At 37.5% G+C, this 20,403-nt stretch overlaps 1 protein-coding gene across 1 annotated transcript in view; it reads right to left on the bottom strand.

Annotated features, from left to right (window-relative positions):
• Positions 1–19,781, bottom strand: part of LOC129253671 (BCAS3 microtubule associated cell migration factor-like) — a 40,220-nt gene extending 20,439 nt beyond the window's left edge. Inside the window, exons 1-8 of the mRNA XM_064107514.1 lie at positions 19,302–19,781; positions 12,144–12,259; positions 11,103–11,191; positions 4,834–4,970; positions 3,316–3,423; positions 2,050–2,203; positions 1,445–1,528; positions 251–433 (exon numbers count right to left, since the gene is read on the bottom strand). Of these exons, the coding sequence (XP_063963584.1) occupies positions 251–433; positions 1,445–1,528; positions 2,050–2,203; positions 3,316–3,423; positions 4,834–4,970; positions 11,103–11,191; positions 12,144–12,259; positions 19,302–19,369 (939 nt within the window). The 5' untranslated portion in view covers positions 19,370–19,781. The remainder of the gene's footprint in view (positions 1–250; positions 434–1,444; positions 1,529–2,049; positions 2,204–3,315; positions 3,424–4,833; positions 4,971–11,102; positions 11,192–12,143; positions 12,260–19,301) is intronic.
• Positions 19,782–20,403: the final 622 nt, after the last annotated feature.

The raw sequence follows: 20,403 nt of genomic DNA on the forward strand, positions 1-20,403 counted from the left end.
TAAAATATAAATATTCATCACCAATTATTAGCACCATGCTTGATAGATTGGAGAGCTCAATAAGGAAAGTCATCAATGTCATAATCATCTAATAATAATCATAAAGTACTAGTAGGTAAAATTACACATTTCCATTCGTACATTATATTCACTGTGTATGAGACCGAATCTAGCAAAGATATATCTTATCTAGCAAACTACAGAATTGTCACTATCAAAACTGTACATAGATGGGTATTTTAAAACCTACCTCCCCTTCTAAAAAAGATGCATCGACCACAGTGACAACACCAGGGGTGCCCTGCCTGTGAGGGGGGCTACTACTCGTCTTCTCCCCAGGACTCTCAGGTGATCTTGGAGGTGAGTTGGACAGCTTGGCAGATGCATATTTCCCCAAGGATTCACTGAACACCGAGATACCTTTTGTAATAGCCTAGAGTAGGATATTGAAACTACATTATTTGGACAACATTATTAAACTATCTTAAACTTATTTACATCACTGGGGGATCCAGGGGGAGCAAAACCGGCCCATGCCCCCCCCCCCTTTAGAGGGTTATTAATTTTTGGTTAAAACCCTTTTTTGGGGGTTGGGTTTTTTTTTTTGCTTGTCTAATTTTCCTTGGGAAAATGTGCCCCCCACCCCTTTTGGAAAATCCTGGATCCGCCCCTGATTTACATATGTTAAGATTTAAAAAATCACGGTTGTAAACCAAAAGTACCATGACATTATTTACAAACTTAAAGGAAAAGTGGCCTAAGAATGTTGTGAGGTTATGGGAGAGTTATGAAATATTGATTCAGTGTAATATTACCCAATCACTAAGTGTAATGAATGAGAGAAACAAAGAAGGCAACTCTGTTCCAACATCAGGCCTCTGATTAATAAAACTTCTCATTGAGAGTGAAGTCTAAATTGATCTTTTCAGAGCATTTGACCAACTTACATTATTTATTATCAAGAAAATGTTCCATAAATTATGCCTGTGGACTTATATGTACGAAATACCTTGTTTTTGCTCTCATAATTCACTAACTGTATGAATTTAATTTCTAACAGAACAGAAAACAGAGTTCTTAATAATAGATTGTGTTTTCATGAGATGTGGAAGTGTGTAACACATGCACATCCACATAAAAATGGCTGAATTCCATTACTCAGAATGGATCTGTGCTTTGATATTTATTGGTTTGCAGATTGGCTAATACTAAATTGAAACACCATTTCACGGATTAATTATTTGATTGGTTACCTAGCCAGCCAAGTGACTCATCATTTCATTAACTGGTTAATTGATTCCTTAGTTGCGTGAATAGTGTTACACCATAGTTACACTTATGTTGTGTTATACCATTCATGTAGGAGCATGGATGATATTATCCCAGAGTTAAACCAGTATTCTAATATTACACCCTTTCATTTGATATTAATCTGATTGCTTACCTTAGCAGCATGTATAACTGTAGCTTTATATGACTTGGATGCATCTCTACAAACCCCGCCTCCTGACTGGTGTGATGGGATTAGCTACATAGAGAGAGAGAGAGAACAGAGGAACAGAGATGGAGACAGACAAAGAAAGAAAGATAAAGACAATATATCTTTAAGAGGGCTAATGATGATTAAAAGTAGTTGGCAAAAAAACCCAGTATAGATCCTTGTGCATTTTTCATTTGTTCTTTTCAATATATTGTAAGAAAATATATTATACCAAAATAAATTACACCAAAATGATTAAAACAGAGAAGACATTTTATATCAAAGAAATTTCGGTATAACTAATATGACAATGTACATGTTACTTCTCATGTGATGTGAAAAGAACAATAAAGATTCACAGCAATACAGATATTATTGTGGAATTGACTAATTTCAGCTTTTTGTGGAAACCCTAAAGAGACATCAAACCAATGGCTTGAGTCATACTAATTACTTTTTATAGATCAGTCTTAAGTATTCCATGTGAAAAGGGTTTGTCTCCCTGCCAACACTACTTATACAGCATGAAATGTATATGGCTTGACTGGAGTCCTGGTGAGGAAACCTACCTTTTTGTCTGCATAGGCTAGCCACCTCGTCCCAAGAGCTAAGGGGTTCACATTGGGGGGACCTGCTAGGTAACAGCTAGTAATAATGAAACGATGCTTGAATGATGCAGCATCAAACGCTGCTATCTTCTCTTGCAATGCTACAATCATTAATCTACAAGAGAGACAGATGGATAGAGAGCAATAGAGAGAAAGAAAAAGCTTAATACTGAATACTGGGAACATCTAATACAAGAAACAAAATAGCATTCTGGATCATGAATCACGATAGCAATATGCGTAAAAGAGTTTGCACATTTATTTGGAAATCATAGACTAAGGAACAGTTAATGCAATTACAAGAAATCGTCATGTGATATTATGTGTATGTTCATGCCTCACACTGTAAAGATCACATAATCTCTATCAACGTCATCTCCATTTCTGAATTTTCATAGTTGTCAAAAGCAGCATCATGAAAAAAAATCAAACGAAGAAATTATCATTAGCATCCAAACTCAGGCTTCAGTAGTGTAACATACACTTACACATGCATCATCAATTAAGCATGTGCTCATTAGAAACTATCACCATCACCACCCTCTTCATTACCATACCTATTGTCACTGAACAATCATCACCTTAATCACACGCTTTCTTCATCAATATTGTAATTATCCCTAATTCCCCATCATCACAACATCATCACACTTGTCATCATCATGATCATTAATTCATCTTCATCATTAACATTACAACTACATGTACCACCTTCACCACTACTACCACTATCATCACAACCACCACCGCCAATCGAATCACCACCACCGTTGTCACCATTGTAACCATAACCAGTGCTACCATTATCACCATCTTTGTTATCTTTTTATCTCTCTCTATTATCATCATCATCATCACCATCATCATCATTATAATTATTATCTTTTCATTTCTATTTAACCCTTCATTCTTACTCTTCATTCAAGTGTTGCAATGTTCTACATGGGTGGGTGTTGGTGTGATTGTGTGCTTTAGTAAAAGTATGAGTCATGATTACATATGTATGTTTTGGCATAGATTTATTTAATTAACTAAATAGAATTTGTTTTTTTCAAATCTCTGACGATCTTTAAGATTTCTATTTGAAAAAGTTGTATTTGCTTACTTTAATTTTTTATGGAAAATATATGAACTGAATCATCAGCATCATCATCATCATCATCAATATCATCACTAACAATGATACTATTATTACTATCACCACAAGTAAATAAATGAATGACTAACCTCTTGTTACAAACTATATCAACCACTGGGGTTTTGAAGGAGACTGCATGGACTTGCTCATTTGTCTTCAATGAACGGATAGTTACTGAGCAGAAAGGCTGGCTGGAACTACATGTTTAAACAAAAAGAAAACAATTATCACCCAAAATATACATGTAGGCTTGGATGGGTTGTTCTTAACTTAACTTCTTAACTTTCACATGACATACAATATACTTTATCTTCAGTCTTCAAACAAATAAACAGAATTATCATTGGTACATGTACATGTAAATTAAGTACACTGTCAAGTGACTCTATTTTTATATTTGTACTGTACAGTACAGTACAGTTCAATGTATTGTAGAAATACGATCAATCATAACTTGTTCAATCATCATTAATCTTTCATGAGCCTGGTAAATCTTAAATACTTTAAGGATTATCAATTTTGTCTTTCACAACTGGGTTATATTTTCTGGTCTGGTATTAATAACATGGATAGACTATACATCAGCAGTGTATAAAATGCATGGAAGAAGAAATCAATATACTGTATATGCAAGCATTTCTGTCTGGGTTTTACTTGATGAAGGTGACAAATCTGACAAATTTGTGACAAAGCAAATGGCTGAATCTTACAATAAATACAATTCATTTAAAATGCATTTTTCAGTCTCCCACACACAGTTTGCAATAGTCAATTTCTTCTTGCAACCAGATTATAAGATGATCATACATATAGCTGTCTACGTTATTCTTTCAGACTATGATAATTCAAAAGAAAACTGTACAAATACTACAAGTTATTTTGTATGAATAACATACATGAAATACTGTATCACCCTTTTTTTTTCAATCAAGATAATAAAATCCTTATCATTTTTTTCTTGAGGGAACCATACTAAGAGGGTAATTCATAACTTGATATGAATGAATGATGATGATACTTGGAATGAAGCCTGAATTTGTGTAGGATATAGGCCTATAGTGTAATGTAGTTGTTAAGTCTGGTAATCCTCTGACAATTTTATGGGTTGTCAAGTACAATGTCAATTTAATGAAGAATACATTGTACTTAACAAAAACCATGTAAACAGGTCTTTTACTCATTTATGTAAAAGTCATCCAATTTGACATGTCTACCTCTTTCCACCCCCCCCCCCCTTTCCACAAAAGGGGATAAACATGTAATTCTTTGAAGCACTGGCATTATTTTAGGATGGTATCCTTCCTTAAAAACTACCTCAACAGGTGTTACATTATCCCTAAAAAATGGAGACCCATGTAATCTTCCTTCCAACATGCATATTTTTGTGACAACTAAATGATTTAGCCTAGAAACATTGTATTATAGATGAGACAATAGCCATTAACCCCAGTCTATTACCATGGGTCATGTAGAGTTCAGGGACAGCATGGTTTCCTGTGAATACACAGAGGAATATCAGCAGGGCGTCACAGTCTTTGAATTTGGCATCTCTGCAAGACCATTTATGAAACATCACCAGGGAAACATGAGGAATTCCTTGAGCTTACCTTGCACCATCACAGATGGCTACCAATGGTCTCTTGTCTTGATGGTGATTCTTGGAATGTGGAGGTGTAGGTAGAATACGGAGTATCCTCACAGGACCTTGCCGTAATGAGAGCACTTCTTCAGCGTCTCCATTTGCCTGATTAAAGTAAAGGGAGGGTACAATTCATTCTAAAATAAAACCCAGAAAAAAGTAAGGAATATGAACATATTTACCAGAAAATATGCTCATGACACTAATCTAATTGGACAGTCACTCGTAAATACGGTACTATCAACTTTATGAAACACATACCAGAATTTCATTTGCTTTTCATCTCAATTAGACAAAAATGTCTTTTGCCCTTGTCTTTCCCAAATAGACAAAAAGAGGCTAAAAAATGCATTGGGCATCTTTAATACTAATATTAAAACTGAAATTTGTATTCTACCCTAGTAATCTACCCCCTGAGTAGAGGGTGGCAAATAGACATTCATTACCTGAAAAAGAAAATTATTAGTTCTGAAGATAGGGTCTCAACTAGACCATGAACTTCATATTAGGGCTGTTATCGTTCAGAAAATTCTCTGTAGATATCATGCTAAAAATATCTTACCGATATCGATAACTATCGACAAAAGAACATAATCAATACGCATTGGAGTAATTTCTGTTGCTGTTCTGTGCAGTTTGAGGAAAAATATGTTTTCCGTGATTTTCCATTTGAAAAGCCACTTCCAAAGGGCCGTTTCCATGAATTCAGTGAAATCGCGGAAAATCATTGTGTCCCTACATAATAGCGGGTATTATCGACAACGAGAGAAAGTTTATCGATATTGCTAAGTGGCAAAAAACAAGCGATTATCGGCAGGACTAGCGATAAAGACATTATCGATAACAGCCCTACTTCATATTTTATCTTTTCCATCAATTACAATTTAATCTGTTCAAGACCAGGCTGCAGTAATAATTAACATTTAATTATTGATATCCTGATCATTATATTGATAACAGTAATGATGGTGATGATGTCAATACCAGTAATAATTCAATTCAATTTTGTCTTACTTCACATAACAAGTGGAGCTCCTCTAGCAGACTCGCCTCCATTACGCGATTCAATATAGCAGCAGTGCTGACTTTGAAAACGACTGCCGGTATAGAATAATCATTCACAAAAACACCAATGATGATAAAGTACTATGTTCATTGACCCTGAATGACATTGACCTTCATCATGTGACTTGTGCAAGATGATCAATGATACATGATAACCCTCATGTCCACATTTCATGAACTAGATACATATATTATTATAGCAATTCAACAAATACCCGGAACACAGCCAAATTTTATTGACCTTGGGCATGTGACCTGAAATTCATGCAGGATGTTCACTGATGCTTGATTACTCTTACATGTACATGTATGTCCAAGTTTTATGAACTAGATCCATATACTTTCAGAGTTAGACATTTAAAAGCTTAACCGATTTCGTTTTGCTTCCCCCAACATAATCTAAGTTCATTGGCCCTAAATGACCTTTGACCTTAATCATATGATCTGAAACTCACAATGGATGTTCAGTGATACATGTACTTGATTACTCTTTGTCCAAGTTTCATGAACCAGATCCATAAACTTTTAAAGTTATGATGGAAATCAACACCCCCAACATGGCCAAAGTAAAAGTTCATTGACTCTAAAGTCTAAATGACCTTTGGCCTTGGTCATATGACCTGAAACTCAGGCAGGATGTAATACTTGATTACCATTATGCCCAAGTTTTATGAACTAGGTTTATATACTTTCTAAGTTATGATGACATTTCAAAAACTTAACCTTCAGTTATTAAAGATTTTGATGTTGATTCCCCCAACATGGTCTAAGTTCATTGACCCTAAATGACCCTTGACCTTGTCATATGGCCTCAAACCCTGGCAGGATGTTCAGTAATACTTGATAACCATTTATGTCCAAGTTTCATGAACTAGGCCCACATACTTTCTAAGTATGATTACATTTCAAAAACTTAACCTTTGGTTTAATAAGATTTGATGTTGACGGCGCCTATAATAGTCTCGCTCTGCTATGCAGGTGAGATAAAAATTTTACATTACAAGGTTAAAGCCTGCGTTTATTCATGGTAAATCCACCAAAATTGCATGTCACTAAATCCCTTTAATTGCTACTTTATGTTAATGCATGTCCCCCAAAACAATCCAGTGTAGAAGATATAAACTAAAAATGTGTCTTATTACATATTTTTTAGATTTTACATCAGATTTAAATAAATCAGGTGAAAACAAAAACTTTGACCTTTGACCCCATCATCCTCAACAACACACACGTGGTATTACTCATTGATCATTTGAACCAAGTGTGATTAAAATTAATGCAGAATAAAGCAATGAGAACAAGTTGCACAAAAAATTGTAAATGGAAGGACATGACCTCATTTCATTTGACCTTTTGACCCCTAGATGACCTTTGTCCCCATCATCCTCATGGATACACATGTGGTACAAGTGTGAACATTATTGATGCAGAAACAAAGAAATGAGAGCAAGTTGAGCAAATACTCGACCTTTTAACCCGAGATTACCTTTGACCCATCATCTTCAACATACAAGTGGTATTACCCAAGGATCATTTGGATCAAGTGTGATCAAAATTGATGCAGAAATAAAGAAATGAGAGCAAGTTTAACCAAAACTTCAAAAAATGTACATGACCTCGTACCATTTGACCTTTTTGACCCCTAGAAGACCTTTGACCCCATCATTTGCATAAGGCGACATGTGGTATTAACCAAGGATCATGTGTACCAATATGAACGTAACTGTTGCACTTGTAAGTAAATAAATGAGAGCAAGTTGCACAAAAACTTTAACATTTTGGAACAGACTAAAAGACCAACAGACTAACGGACAAACGGATCGGACCAACAGGAAAAGTGATTACTAGATCTCGCTCAGGCGAAGCAAAAAATTGAAGAGACAGAATGAGTCCAAGAAAGACAGAATGTACAAGAAAGCTGTAAGCATCCAAGTATTGAGAATACCATGTAGATTCCCCACCCATGTGACCACCCCCCCCCCCAAGCCACACATGCACAGCTTCCCCTAAAGTGGAGAGCTGTAAATGTTGAGTGCTTCATCACAGATCCTGTACCCACTGGCAATGTGAGGATCTCCACAGCACCAGAGCTTCCGGCACTCCAACACCCACAACCCTCCTACCGCTCCCCCAATCACAGTCACACAAAACCCCCACCGATCATGTTAATGGATTCCCCTGCCTATGAATATGAACATGAATATTTACAAGGTGGGCTGATGTCACATCCCGACTTTCCTTTTCCTATGTTATTTTGTATTCATAAGTATTTCATATACATGTTTGTATGACTTTTGTATGACCGTATAATGAAATAAGTTGCAGCAATAAATATTTATGCACATTTTTGTAGTTCTTGGAGGACAAAATTTGAATAAATATAAAGTCATGTAATAAAATACAAAAGAACAAGTGGGGATATGACATCAATTATGTTTGCTCATTTAATATATATGAAGAAATGTATAGAACTGTTTCACCAAAATAATGCAAATCTTTAAAACATTATAACATTGTTATTCCTTGTCTGATTTTGATGATATTGTCACTATTTTGTTTAGTCTACCAATTTCCTGAGGTTAAGCTTAGCCCACTTCGGTTTTAGTCTATATTCTTTACCAAAGTGGGCTAGCAAGGTAAATATTATGGCGCTATCTGGGCCCTGTCTTACAAAGAGTTGCGATTGATCCGATCAACCACAATTATTGAAAGCCAGCAACGCCAACATCTAAAATGCATGTTCCTTCAAAATATTTCTAGATATGATGTATATTCATACATGTACCTTCATCCTTTTCTTAAAAATTCAGTGTGCTTCTCCTTTGTTTACGAACAACATTGATTCTGCACATTTCCAGTAGAAAAACTCATGACATTGATGGATTTCCATACATGTATATAGTTAAGGTTGATTGGATCAATTGTGAATCTTTGTAAGCCCAGACCCAGGTCCTGCACTAAAAGTGCGTGGCTAGCTGGCTCATTGTGGTGCTAGCCAGGAAATTGCAGTGCTGAAAGACAAGGTCTGGAACCAAACAAGACTAGGGAGAAGTGGGGCTCAGTGTACATGTGAGCCAATCACATAAGTCAAAAAGTTTATGTTAAACAATTATAAGCCATTTTGCCTCTGCTACTATTCCTCTGTTGTGTTTAGTTCTGGCATTTTACCAAGTGCTACCAATTTTGTCTGCTATTTACCTCTACCATTTTTACCTGGCACCTCTGATTCAGTTGTTGTCATTAAAATGTTTGTATGTACATGTAATACCAAAACAGTGACATGATATCATTGACAATTCAAAATAAAAAGGATTCAACTGCATTACATTAATGAGAACTTCTATATAAACCAACCAAAGTACAGGGAAAATAGGATGTGGACTTTGAACAGAATCTTGAGCAACTACATAACATTGCCCCAGATTGTGCAATATAGCGCATTAGCGAGGTCATGTTTACAATTCTGCTCACTGAACTGGATCAAAACACAATGCTGATTGCATTATTTTACTGATTGAATCATCATGAATACCTTTTAAAGGTTATTCTTAACATCAAAATTATTGAGGAGTGAAGACTTGTTTGACAGAGCAAAAGCCAAATCACTAAACAGGATTCCTATGCAGTAATGTATTATTGCAAGGGATACTCCGGGCTGAAAATATTTATATCTAAATAAATAAAGTAAAATTCACAGAGCAAAATGCTGAAAATTTCATCAAAATCGGATAGCAAATAACAAAGTTATTGAATTTTAAAGGTAAAGTCCACGTCAGAAAAATGTTGATTTCAATCAATAGAGAAAAATCAGACAAGCATACTGCTGAAAATTTCATCAAAATCGGATGTAAAATAAGAAAGTTATGACATTTAGAAGTTTTCCTTATTTTCACAACATACATGTAGTTATATGCATAATTTAGTCACAGGCAAATGAGAGAATCAATGATGTCCCTCACTCACTATTTCTTTTGTTTTTTATTGTTTGAATAATACAATATTTCAATTTTTATTGATTTGAAAATAAGGACCAACTTGACTGAACCATAAAATGCTTAACAGAGGTAGTTTCACATGTTCAGGGGGAAATAAAACTTTGTTCTAAAGGACAATGAGGAGAAATTAGAATATTTCATATCTCATACAATAAAATACAAAAGAAATAGTGAGTGATGTCATCAGTTCCCTCATTTGCATACCAACCAGGATGTGCATATGACTGTTTTGTGAAATTAAGTGAAACTTTAATATCATAACTTTCTTATTTTACATCGGATTTTGATAAAATTTTCAGTGTTGTGTTTGATGGAATTTTCTCTTTTTATTCAAATCAACTTTTTGTTGGGGTGGACTCGTCCTTTAAAGTTTATCAATATTTTGTGAAAACAGTTATATGCACATTGTCATGAATATTCATTAGGTGGGCTGAGGATGTCATATCCCCACTTTCCCTTTTCTTATGTTATTACATGAAATCATACATGTGTAAATGATGTGTCTCCATTATGATGAAATAAGTTGCGGCAATAAATAACTAATGCACTTAATCAGTTGTCAATCCAATTGTTTTAATTCTTGGTAGAACAATTTTGAATAAACCTAATTTCATATAATAAAGTACAGAAGAACAACTGAATACTCATGAAGACATGCCTAGAACTGTTTCACCGGAATAATGCAAATCTTTAAAATTCAATAACTTTGTTATTTGTTATCAAATTTTGATCAAATTTTCAGCATTTTGCTCTATGAATTTTACTCTATTAATTGATATCTCCAGCCTGGACCATCCCTGTAACCATTCAAGTTTGGTATCATCTAACAGTTTGGGATAGCTGCTTGTATAAAGTCACAAAATCAAAACTTCAAAGAGATTTGTTCTCTTATATTTTAAAAGGCTTTTTTTCCAACCTTCGCCAACATTTTTCTTTTTAAACCAACTTATCATCAGGGTGAAATTCATTTTAAGTTCAATACAACGGGCAATTTACATTGACAAGAAACAAGTACAAGTATTAAAACTAGCCAACAACAGAAAATATTGATCCAACCCACTGCTCACAACAAAAGACTGATGCTAATGCATTGTTTAAAATGTCACTCAACCAAACATGTAAAGCAGGTTGGACACTGCAGTAAACAGTAAGATTGAGAAAAATTATTTTTACTCACCAAAATGCTCCATATCTGTACTCCATTGGTGTAACCAATCACTAAAAATAGGGGACATTCTGGAGCCTCTTGTGAATGGTTCATGTTATCTGCAAAATAAAAGATATTATTGAAGACAAACTCTCAATATTGAGGGGGTGGTCTAAAAAAGGTGAACAATTTTAGAATAATGTGGAGTTATGTTACTACAGGCCTTAAATTTTGAAATTTTATAGGGCATGACCAATTTTCCACAGCAGGGTACATTAACTATATTACAGCACTAATAAGAATAACTAACAAAAAAAGGGGGGGCACAACAAATCTCCAAGGCCAATGAGGAAGGTGTGATGCCAGTCAACAGAGCATCCACACCCATGGCATTTGATGACCTTGGATAACAGTAATTCAAGCCCTCTTTTTAAAAAGAATGTACATCATTGCAACTAACTCGACATAAGAGTAAAGAAGTAGGCCTATGTGTAAATCATACATGCACATTTATAAACAGCCCACATCCACATCCCCCCCCCCCCCTCCGAAATGTATAGTGGCATTTTTTCAAATCAACAAAACGGTATATATAGGTGTTATCATAACTGCTAAATACATTAACAACTAGAAATATCACTAGACCATTACCATGGCAATGCAGTTTCCAACAATTTGGAAAATGAATCTTGCATGTCTTTGCCCAAAATGAATGTTTGTGTCAAATTACATGAGCAATGCTAAAAAAAAACTGAGAAAGTAGTTCAATCAGCAATGAGCTTTCCTTTGTTTTTGGCAACCAATTTTACCCAAAGACCAATGTTGGTGCCAACTTTCATGAGCACTGGCCAAAACTGGGGAGTAGTTTGATCTGCAATGAGTTTTCCTGGGTTTTTGGCCCTGACAGATTTCATATGATACTGGATGAAATCATACTTTGAATCTAAAATTGATATAAATACCCTTTTTCTCATACAAATTTATTTAGAGAGAGGGGTTGTATTTAAAAAAGAGAGAAACATCTGGAACATCACAAAACAGGTCATGTATTTCCTAATTCTTTTAACTTACCAGTGACGTCTGGCTTCTCAAACTTCACCCAAATGATCTTGTCATTCTCTACAGGGGCTGAGCCCGCATATGCATCGTGGAAGAAGTCCACCACAGACGCCATGTATGACTTATCACTGTTAAAAATCAACAAAGAAACATACAGTAAGAGGGCTTCTTTGTGCATTGGGCTTACTGGAGTGGAGGGAGGGTATTTGAAATCAATTCTGACACTTGATCTTAAAGGAAAGGTGAAAAATTAGAATTTCCATTGGATTTGCCATTATTATCATTTACTACAAAAACCTGATAGTTTACAAAAATATGGTACTTCATTCACAAGATACCAGACTTTAAGCTTCCTTTTTTAATGCCACATCATTATGGTAGTAACATATGTAAAATAAGTACCCCGGTAGGTTAAATTTGGAGCATTTTATTCTCTTTAATTTGATACCAAACTCATTTGGATAACATAACCATATGACAGAAATGCGTTGAACTTGGATTTTCCCCTCAAAACCATGACCATTTTTTGCTGTGTGAATGCGGTGAAAAGGGCAAAACTTTTAGCTCTGTGTGCAGTCACCCTATTGTCCGTATACTAGAGAGTCTAGAAGTATATTAAGTAGATCTAGGCCTAGATTCTAGATCTAGCTTAGGCAGCTTAAGTTATGTTACAACTTCTAACGTTAAGTTGTAACTTACTCCCCCCATCCCCCAAGTTTGAATTATGGCTAATATATATTAAGACTAAGCTTGTAACCGATTTTGCAATCGGCAACCGATTCCATTCGATTTCACCACAATCGGCAATCACTTGCCGATCTTCGATCATGCCCCTTGAAGGAAAAAATCGAAAATAAAAAATCGGCGTAGATCTGGTTACAGTGCGTGATCGCTCAGAACATATTTCAAGATTGTTTTTGAGGTGCTAGCTATTTAGAGGTCGCATTATTCAGGGAGAAAGTCGCGGTATTATCTATGGCAATGTTTAAGGGGATAGATATCTTCTCTTCCAACTCATGGTGATAGCGGATGCCGCCGTGAACTTTGAAAGGTCGTATTACCGACGGAGCTCACTGCGTTACTCTCTTACATCGTTTATGATTATATACATTTTATTTTCAACCTCGTGGTGATAGCGGATGCCGCCGTGAACTTTGAAAGGTCGTATTACCGACGGAGCTCACTGCGCTACTCTCTTACCCCCTTTATAATGATATAAATCTTCTCTTCAACCTCGTGGTGATAGCGGACCCCGCCATTAACTTTTAAAGACTGTACTATTGACGGAGCTTATTGCGTTGCTCTCTTACATCGTTTATGATGATATTCATTTTATTTTCAACCTCGTGGTGATAGCGGAAGCCGCCGTGAACTTTGAAAGGTCGTATTACCGACGAAGCTCACTGCGCTACTCTCTTACATCGTTTATAATGATATAAATCTTCTCTTCAACCTCGTGGTGATAGCGGACCCCGCCAGAAACATTTAAAGACTGTACTATTGACGGAGCTTATTGCGTTACTCTCTTACATCATTTATGATGATATTGATTTTTTATTTTCAACCTCGTGGTGATAGCGGAAGCCGCCGTGAACTTTGAAAGGTCGTATTACCGACGGAGCTCACTGCGCTACTCTCTTACATCGTTTATAATGATATAAATCTTCTCTTCAACCTCGTGGTGATAGCGGACCCCGCCAGAAACTTTTAAAGACTGTACTATTGACGGAGCTTATTGCGTTACTCTCTTACATCGTTTATGATATACATTTTATTTTCAACCTCGTGGTGATAGCGGATGCCGCCGTGAACTTTGAAAGGTCGTACTATTGACGGAGCTCATTGCGTTACTCTCTTACATCGTTTATGATGATTTACATTTTATTTTCAACCTCGTGGTGATAGCGGAAGCCGCCGTGAACTTTGAAAGGTCTTATTACCGACGGAGCTCACTGCGCTACTCTCTTACATCGTTTATAATGATATAAATCTTCTCTTCAACCTCGTGGTGATAGCGGACCCCGCCAGAAACTTTTAAAGACTGTACTATTGACGGAGCTTATTGCGTTACTCTCTTACATCATTTATGATGATATTCATTTTATTTTCAACCTCGTGGTGATAGCGGAAGCCGCCGTGAACTTTGAAAGGTCGTATTACCGACGGAGCTCACTGCGCTACTCTCTTACATCGTTTATAATGATATAAATCTTCTCTTCAACCTCGTGGTGATAGCGGACCCCGCCAGAAACTTTTAAAGACTGTACTATTGACGGAGCTTATTGCGTTACTCTCTTACATCGTTTATGATGATATACATTTTATTTTCAACCTCGTGGTGATAGCGGATGCCGCCGTGAACTTTGAAAGGTCGTACTATTGACGGAGCTCATTGCGTTACTCTCTTACATCGTTTATGATGATTTACATTTTATTTTCAACCTCGTGGTGATAGCGGAAGCCGCCGTGAACTTTGAAAGGTCGTATTACCGACAGAGCTCACTGCGCTACTCTCTTACATCGTTTATAATGATATAAATCTTCTCTTCAACCTCGTGGTGATAGCGGACCCCGCCAGAAACTTTTAAAGACTGTACTATTGACGGAGCTTATTGCGTTACTCTCTTACATCATTTATGATGATATTCATTTTATTTTCAACCTCGTGGTGATAGCGGAAGCCGCCGTGAACTTTGAAAGGTCGTATTACCGACGGAGCTCACTGCGCTACTCTCTTACATCGTTTATAATGATATAAATCTTCTCTTCAACCTCGTGGTGATAGCGGACCCCGCCAGAAACTTTTAAAGACTGTACTATTGACGGAGCTTATTGCGTTACTCTCTTACATCGTTTATGATGATTTACATTTTATTTTCAACCTCGTGGTGATAGCGGATGCCGCCGTGAACTTTGAAAGGTCGTATTACCGATGGAGCTCACTGCGCTACTCTCTTACCTCCCTTATAATGATATAAATCTTCTCTTCAACCTCGTGGTGATAGCGGACCCCGCCGTGAACTTCAAATTGATTTGAAAACGCTAGCTACCCAAAACATTTTAATAACATATTTCAAATCATCGTGCGTGCTTGCGTCGTCTACTTCATTTTAATTGCACTTGCGACTTTAAGATGATGCGTCGTAAGAGATCATTCCAATAATTCTAAATCGCTAGCACCTAAAAATACTTCTGAAAGATGTCCCGCCGATCGTTCATTAACCTGTGATCTATGAGAAATATTTTCATTTTATTTTCCTTTGCGCCTTTGCTCGGAAGATGCGTCTTTCGTTTATCTTTCTAATAAAAATCACTCGGTTTATTTTAAAGCAATAACACCTCAAAACCCCTGGCTTTAAAACATGTTCCAAACGATCGCGCATGTTGGCGACTTCCATTCCAATGCATTCGTCTTTGTGACTTTGTCAGGAAGATGCGCGCGACCGCGAACAACATTTTGATGTATTCCTTTGTTTTTAAACATCGCCGATTCGATTTTCGATTCGATTTCGATTTTAGAAGCTTAACTGCCGATCCGATTTTCGATCTGATTTTTGATCCGATTTACAACATTAAGACCAAAAGCTTCGTACTCTGTTTTATTGGTTGTTTCGCTGAACTCTGTTGGCTCCACTCACCAATTACAGAGACCGAAGTTGTAACTCGATCTGTACAGGGACTCAATGGCCATATATTTATGTATTAAGCTCGGATAAACCAGGGAAGTGAAGTTGCGCGACAGCTGAAGTAAGTCACTGATTTTTGTCCTGTTAAGTTTATTTTTTCCCGTTTTGGTGCATTTCAGGTCAAAACGGAATAATCTTTATTTTGGTCCAGTTCTCATATATTTTAATGAAATAAAGACAAAAATACATGTAGGTGAGCCTCGTCGGGGGGATTTTGCATTTTTAACCCCCTAATGGCGGCTGCACGATCGCGAGCCATCTGTGTACGAGGAAAAATTTAAAAAAATGTTAAAAAACTCCTCGAACATATCGAAGGACGAAGCAGACGGCTGCCAGCTGTATAATCTAATTATGCCAGGGCTAGCCAGGAGGCTTCTAGAGAGTAAAAATCATTTACTAACGTATGCTTACCCTCCACGAAGCCAGGAATTCCTTGCTATTCATCTGCACGTACCGACCAAAAACCTGAAACTTTCGCCCCCGAGCTTTCTACTTTCCTTCTAAAAAAAGATCTAGCCCTAAATCATGTAAATGGGATATAACTTAATTTCCGACATTTCTACGTGTCCGTAACATTGGGGAAGAACAATATTCAATAAGAAACAAGATGGCGGCGTAAACATTGGGCAAGTCTCTTCCGTCTTTTCATATTTTTCTCATTTTTTTGATGAATTCTTGTTTAAAATGAAATCGATAGCGTAGAAATGTCAAAAATGAAGTTATATCCCATTTACATGATTTAGGGCTAGATCTTTTAGAAGAAAAGTAGAAATGACTAGGGGGCAAAAGTTTCAGGTTTTTGGGCGGTACGTGCAGATGAATAGGAAGGAATTCCTGGCTTTGTGGAGAGTAAGCATTTAGTACTCTCGAACTCGAAGACTCTAACATTAGAAGCCTCCTGGACCTGGCTAGCCAGGCCCTAGACAGCTGGCAGCCGTCTGTTTTGAAGAGTTTTTCAACATTTTTTTTTTTTTAAATTTCTCCTCGTACACAGACGGCTCGCTGTCGTGCAGCCACCATTAGGGGGTGAACAATGCAAAATCCCCCCGACGGGGCACATCGATTTTTGTCTTTATTTCATAAAAATATTGAAAAAGAATTGAACCAAAATAGAGATTATTATTTTGTTTCGGCCTGAAATGCACCAAATCGGGGAAAAAATAAACTTAATAAAAGGGGAAAAACAGTCTTCAGCTGTCGCGCAACTTCACTTCCCCGTTTTATCCGAGCTTGAATACATAAACATGTGGCCATTGAGTCCCCTGTACAGATCGCGCTAGAACTTCGGTCTCTGTATTTGGTGAGTGGAGCCAACGTAGTTCAGTGGAACAACCAACATAACAGAGACCGACATGACCGAAGCTTTTGGTCTAGCCTAATCCAGGGAGCTCCCACCCGCGCAGCGGGCGGGAGCCCAGGGGCTTACCGTGTATTTTACCATACTCACGGGACTAGGGTAATTTATGGTCTAAATATTTTTCCAAATGAATTGTGAAAACAGAAATTATGCACTTACCACGATTATATGGATGAAGGTCTAACGAGTGGCAGTTTCCTGACATCTGGGCACAGACTGGAACCTCAAAAAACGAAAAGTTCTCTCCTTCTACCCCCGTCTCGATCTGCCATTTTTGTTATGAATTGTAACATTGTCCCTGGGTTAGGTCTAGCCAGGCCCAGCCTACCTCAGGCGATGTTCGTGCAGGCTCCACTCCACTTCACGTGACGTATTATTCACGGCCGATTTCAAAACATCGCATGCGATCGCGATCGATCAGCGACCCGATCGCATGCGATGTTTTGAAATCGGCCGTGAATAATACGTGTGAGGAAAAAGATACTAGCCCAAAATCACAAATTTTTAGGATAACCGGAGGATGGACACGGAGTGAAATACGGGTGTAAAGTAAGATATTAAGTCATTCATATCCCTCTTAATATTTTTTTTCTTTAATTTTTACGATAACCATGATTGCCATCCCACCTTTTATGACTCGGAATATCCGATCTAGTTCACTGTCCCGATGTTCGGGTAGGTGGAGCGTAGTGTAGCGGTAGTGAAGTGGAGTGGAGCCTGCACGAACATCGCCTGAGGTAGGCCCAGCCCACTCTAGGCGACACCCCAATACTTACCCGTGCTAATAAACTGGGACTCCACTCACGCGCATTTGGGCCGCCCTAGCTTAGAACTAAGCAATATTATCTAGAAATTGTTACATTTTAGTCATTAAATATGTTCTATTAAATAAATTGATAATGTTTAATCGGTACTCACCGGTTCTTTTGTTGCATTTTCAGACCATTTCTCACAATTCTTCGTAAATATTTGCGGCAAATTTTGTCGCCATAGACAGCTTAGCATCCATCTTTATTGATAAATGGAGCGCCCTTTACGATAGTTGTTAATGCCGCGGAGAAATCGTTAGGCATTTTGGCCTGTGTTCAAGGCGTTCTTTCTGTTTTATTTTTTATATTGAAGATTGTGCATTTGTTGAATAGCGCCGTCTACGTCAGGTATGAGATCGAGTGTATAAATAAACTCTTCCAAAATAATTATGATTCCGACCTGGCGCTGTTTAACTTCAATCTCTTTCACCTAAATTAGCGATGAATGCTAGCATTATAAAATATATATTATTAACGTCTGACAAAAAGAATAACCAACCGATCAGCTGACGAGAACGCGAATCACGTGATCTTCATATCAGCTTCGATCGCAAGTCAGAAGAGAAGAGCAGCTGCCCAGAAAATCAGGAAAAAGCCGTGAAAATGTAAGTTCCCCTTCATTTCTTTCATTTTTTGTTGTTGCTAACGATGCATTTACACTATAAAATTATAATTTAAATAAGAGAAAGGAATATACTATAGCTTGTACTTGTGATATAATATATAAATATCCTGTTCTCAGAGATTTCTAACCAAAAATACTACTGATGTCGCCTATGAGGTCCATACATGTAATGTTGGACCTCATTCATTGGTACTAGGAGTGGCCTAGACAGCTGGCAGCCGTCTGTTTCGAGGAGTTTTTTAACATTTTTTTATTTTTTTAATTTCTCCTCATACACAGACGGCTCGCTATCGTGCAGCCACCATTAGGGGACTTACAATGCAAAATCCCCCCATCGGGGCTCTTCAATATTTGTCTTTAATGAATCAAACTTTTGAAAATTAACGCGACCGAAATGCAAATTAATATTCCCTCTTGGCATTAATTGCCAAAAAACGGGGAAAATCAAGTTAAAAGGAACAAAAACAGTGACTTACCTCGGCTGTCGCGCAACTTCACTGCCCTGTTTTATCCGAACTTAATACACATAAACATATGGCCATTGAGTCCCCTGTACAGATCGCGCTAGAACTTCGGTCTCTGTATTTGGTGAGTGAAGCCAACGGAGTTCAGCTGAACAACCAACATAACAGAGACCGAAGCTTTTGGTCTAGGAGTGTCCCAGCCCAGGTTCTCGACGTTTTGTTCACAAACCTGACAGGCTGTGGCCTCACTGTCTTTCCTCCACGCGGAACTCGTCTTGCACCTTCGGCGTACGACATTTTGTTGACTGTATTCGAGCCCGAGCCCAGCCCCAGGACCAGCTGCTATCCCTGACCCTCGACTTGTCCGACTCCTATTCGGCCTTCGGTTTGTTGTTGTTTGGGCTCAGCTCAGCTGTTTTCCGCTGTGCAGTGCAAGATCACGAACAACTCAACGCGCCGTGAATCAGGCAGGGATCGGCTCGACCGACTGTTGAAATTCGACGTGCAGACGCCTTGTTTGCAGCCACTTGAGACTTGAAAACTGGGTATAGCATTCTTTGCAACCTCTCTCATCTAACCATACTTCTCATTTTTCTATTTCCGAACAAGAAAACCAGCTCAGTGAAGAAAAATTAGGATCTTGTAGGCAGAGAAGGAATGACGTTATGAGCTCCTTGTTGTCGTCTGTATGTAAATTAGATCATTATGCAAAAGTTCAACAGTAGAGGGCGAGTTATTATCGGATGATCTAGTGTCCCTGTATATACAGGGACACTAGGATGATCTATTTATTTGGTCTAAAAAGTTCGTGCAATTATTCACTTGGTCTATTCCAATTCGTTTTATGACCCGTTAGGCTAAAGCCAAGCCCCTCTCGGTCTCGCACAATATGTTTGCAACGTGAAAACCCTTCGCCACGATGTTTTGTGACTTTTTTCCCTCCAGTCTCCCACATCTTGGCTACATAAGGTATTCAATGATCTGCATTTTTTTTTCAAGAGTATACTTTACTGTACTTTACTTTACTCTACTTTACTTTACTTTACTTTACTTAACTCCAACGATGATGTTGTTATATTTTCTAGGGACACCACAGAGGGTTTCTACACCAAACATAATTCACATTATCGGAGCTCTCTGTAGGGAGTTAAAACAGCGAAAAGATATGTCTCACAAGGCGCACAAATTAGCATAAAAAGTTTAATTGAAAAAAATCATTATTATACAATTTCTAGACAAGGTCGGGGACAACATGCTTGCCCATCTACGACACGGTCGACGCCAGAGATCTCAAGGGGCCATTATGATGTCCCAAACAAAATAGTCTAGTC

This window comes from Lytechinus pictus, chromosome 2, assembly GCF_037042905.1.
Source record: "Lytechinus pictus isolate F3 Inbred chromosome 2, Lp3.0, whole genome shotgun sequence".
In the NCBI taxonomy this organism is placed as follows: Eukaryota; Metazoa; Echinodermata; class Echinoidea; order Temnopleuroida; family Toxopneustidae; genus Lytechinus; species Lytechinus pictus.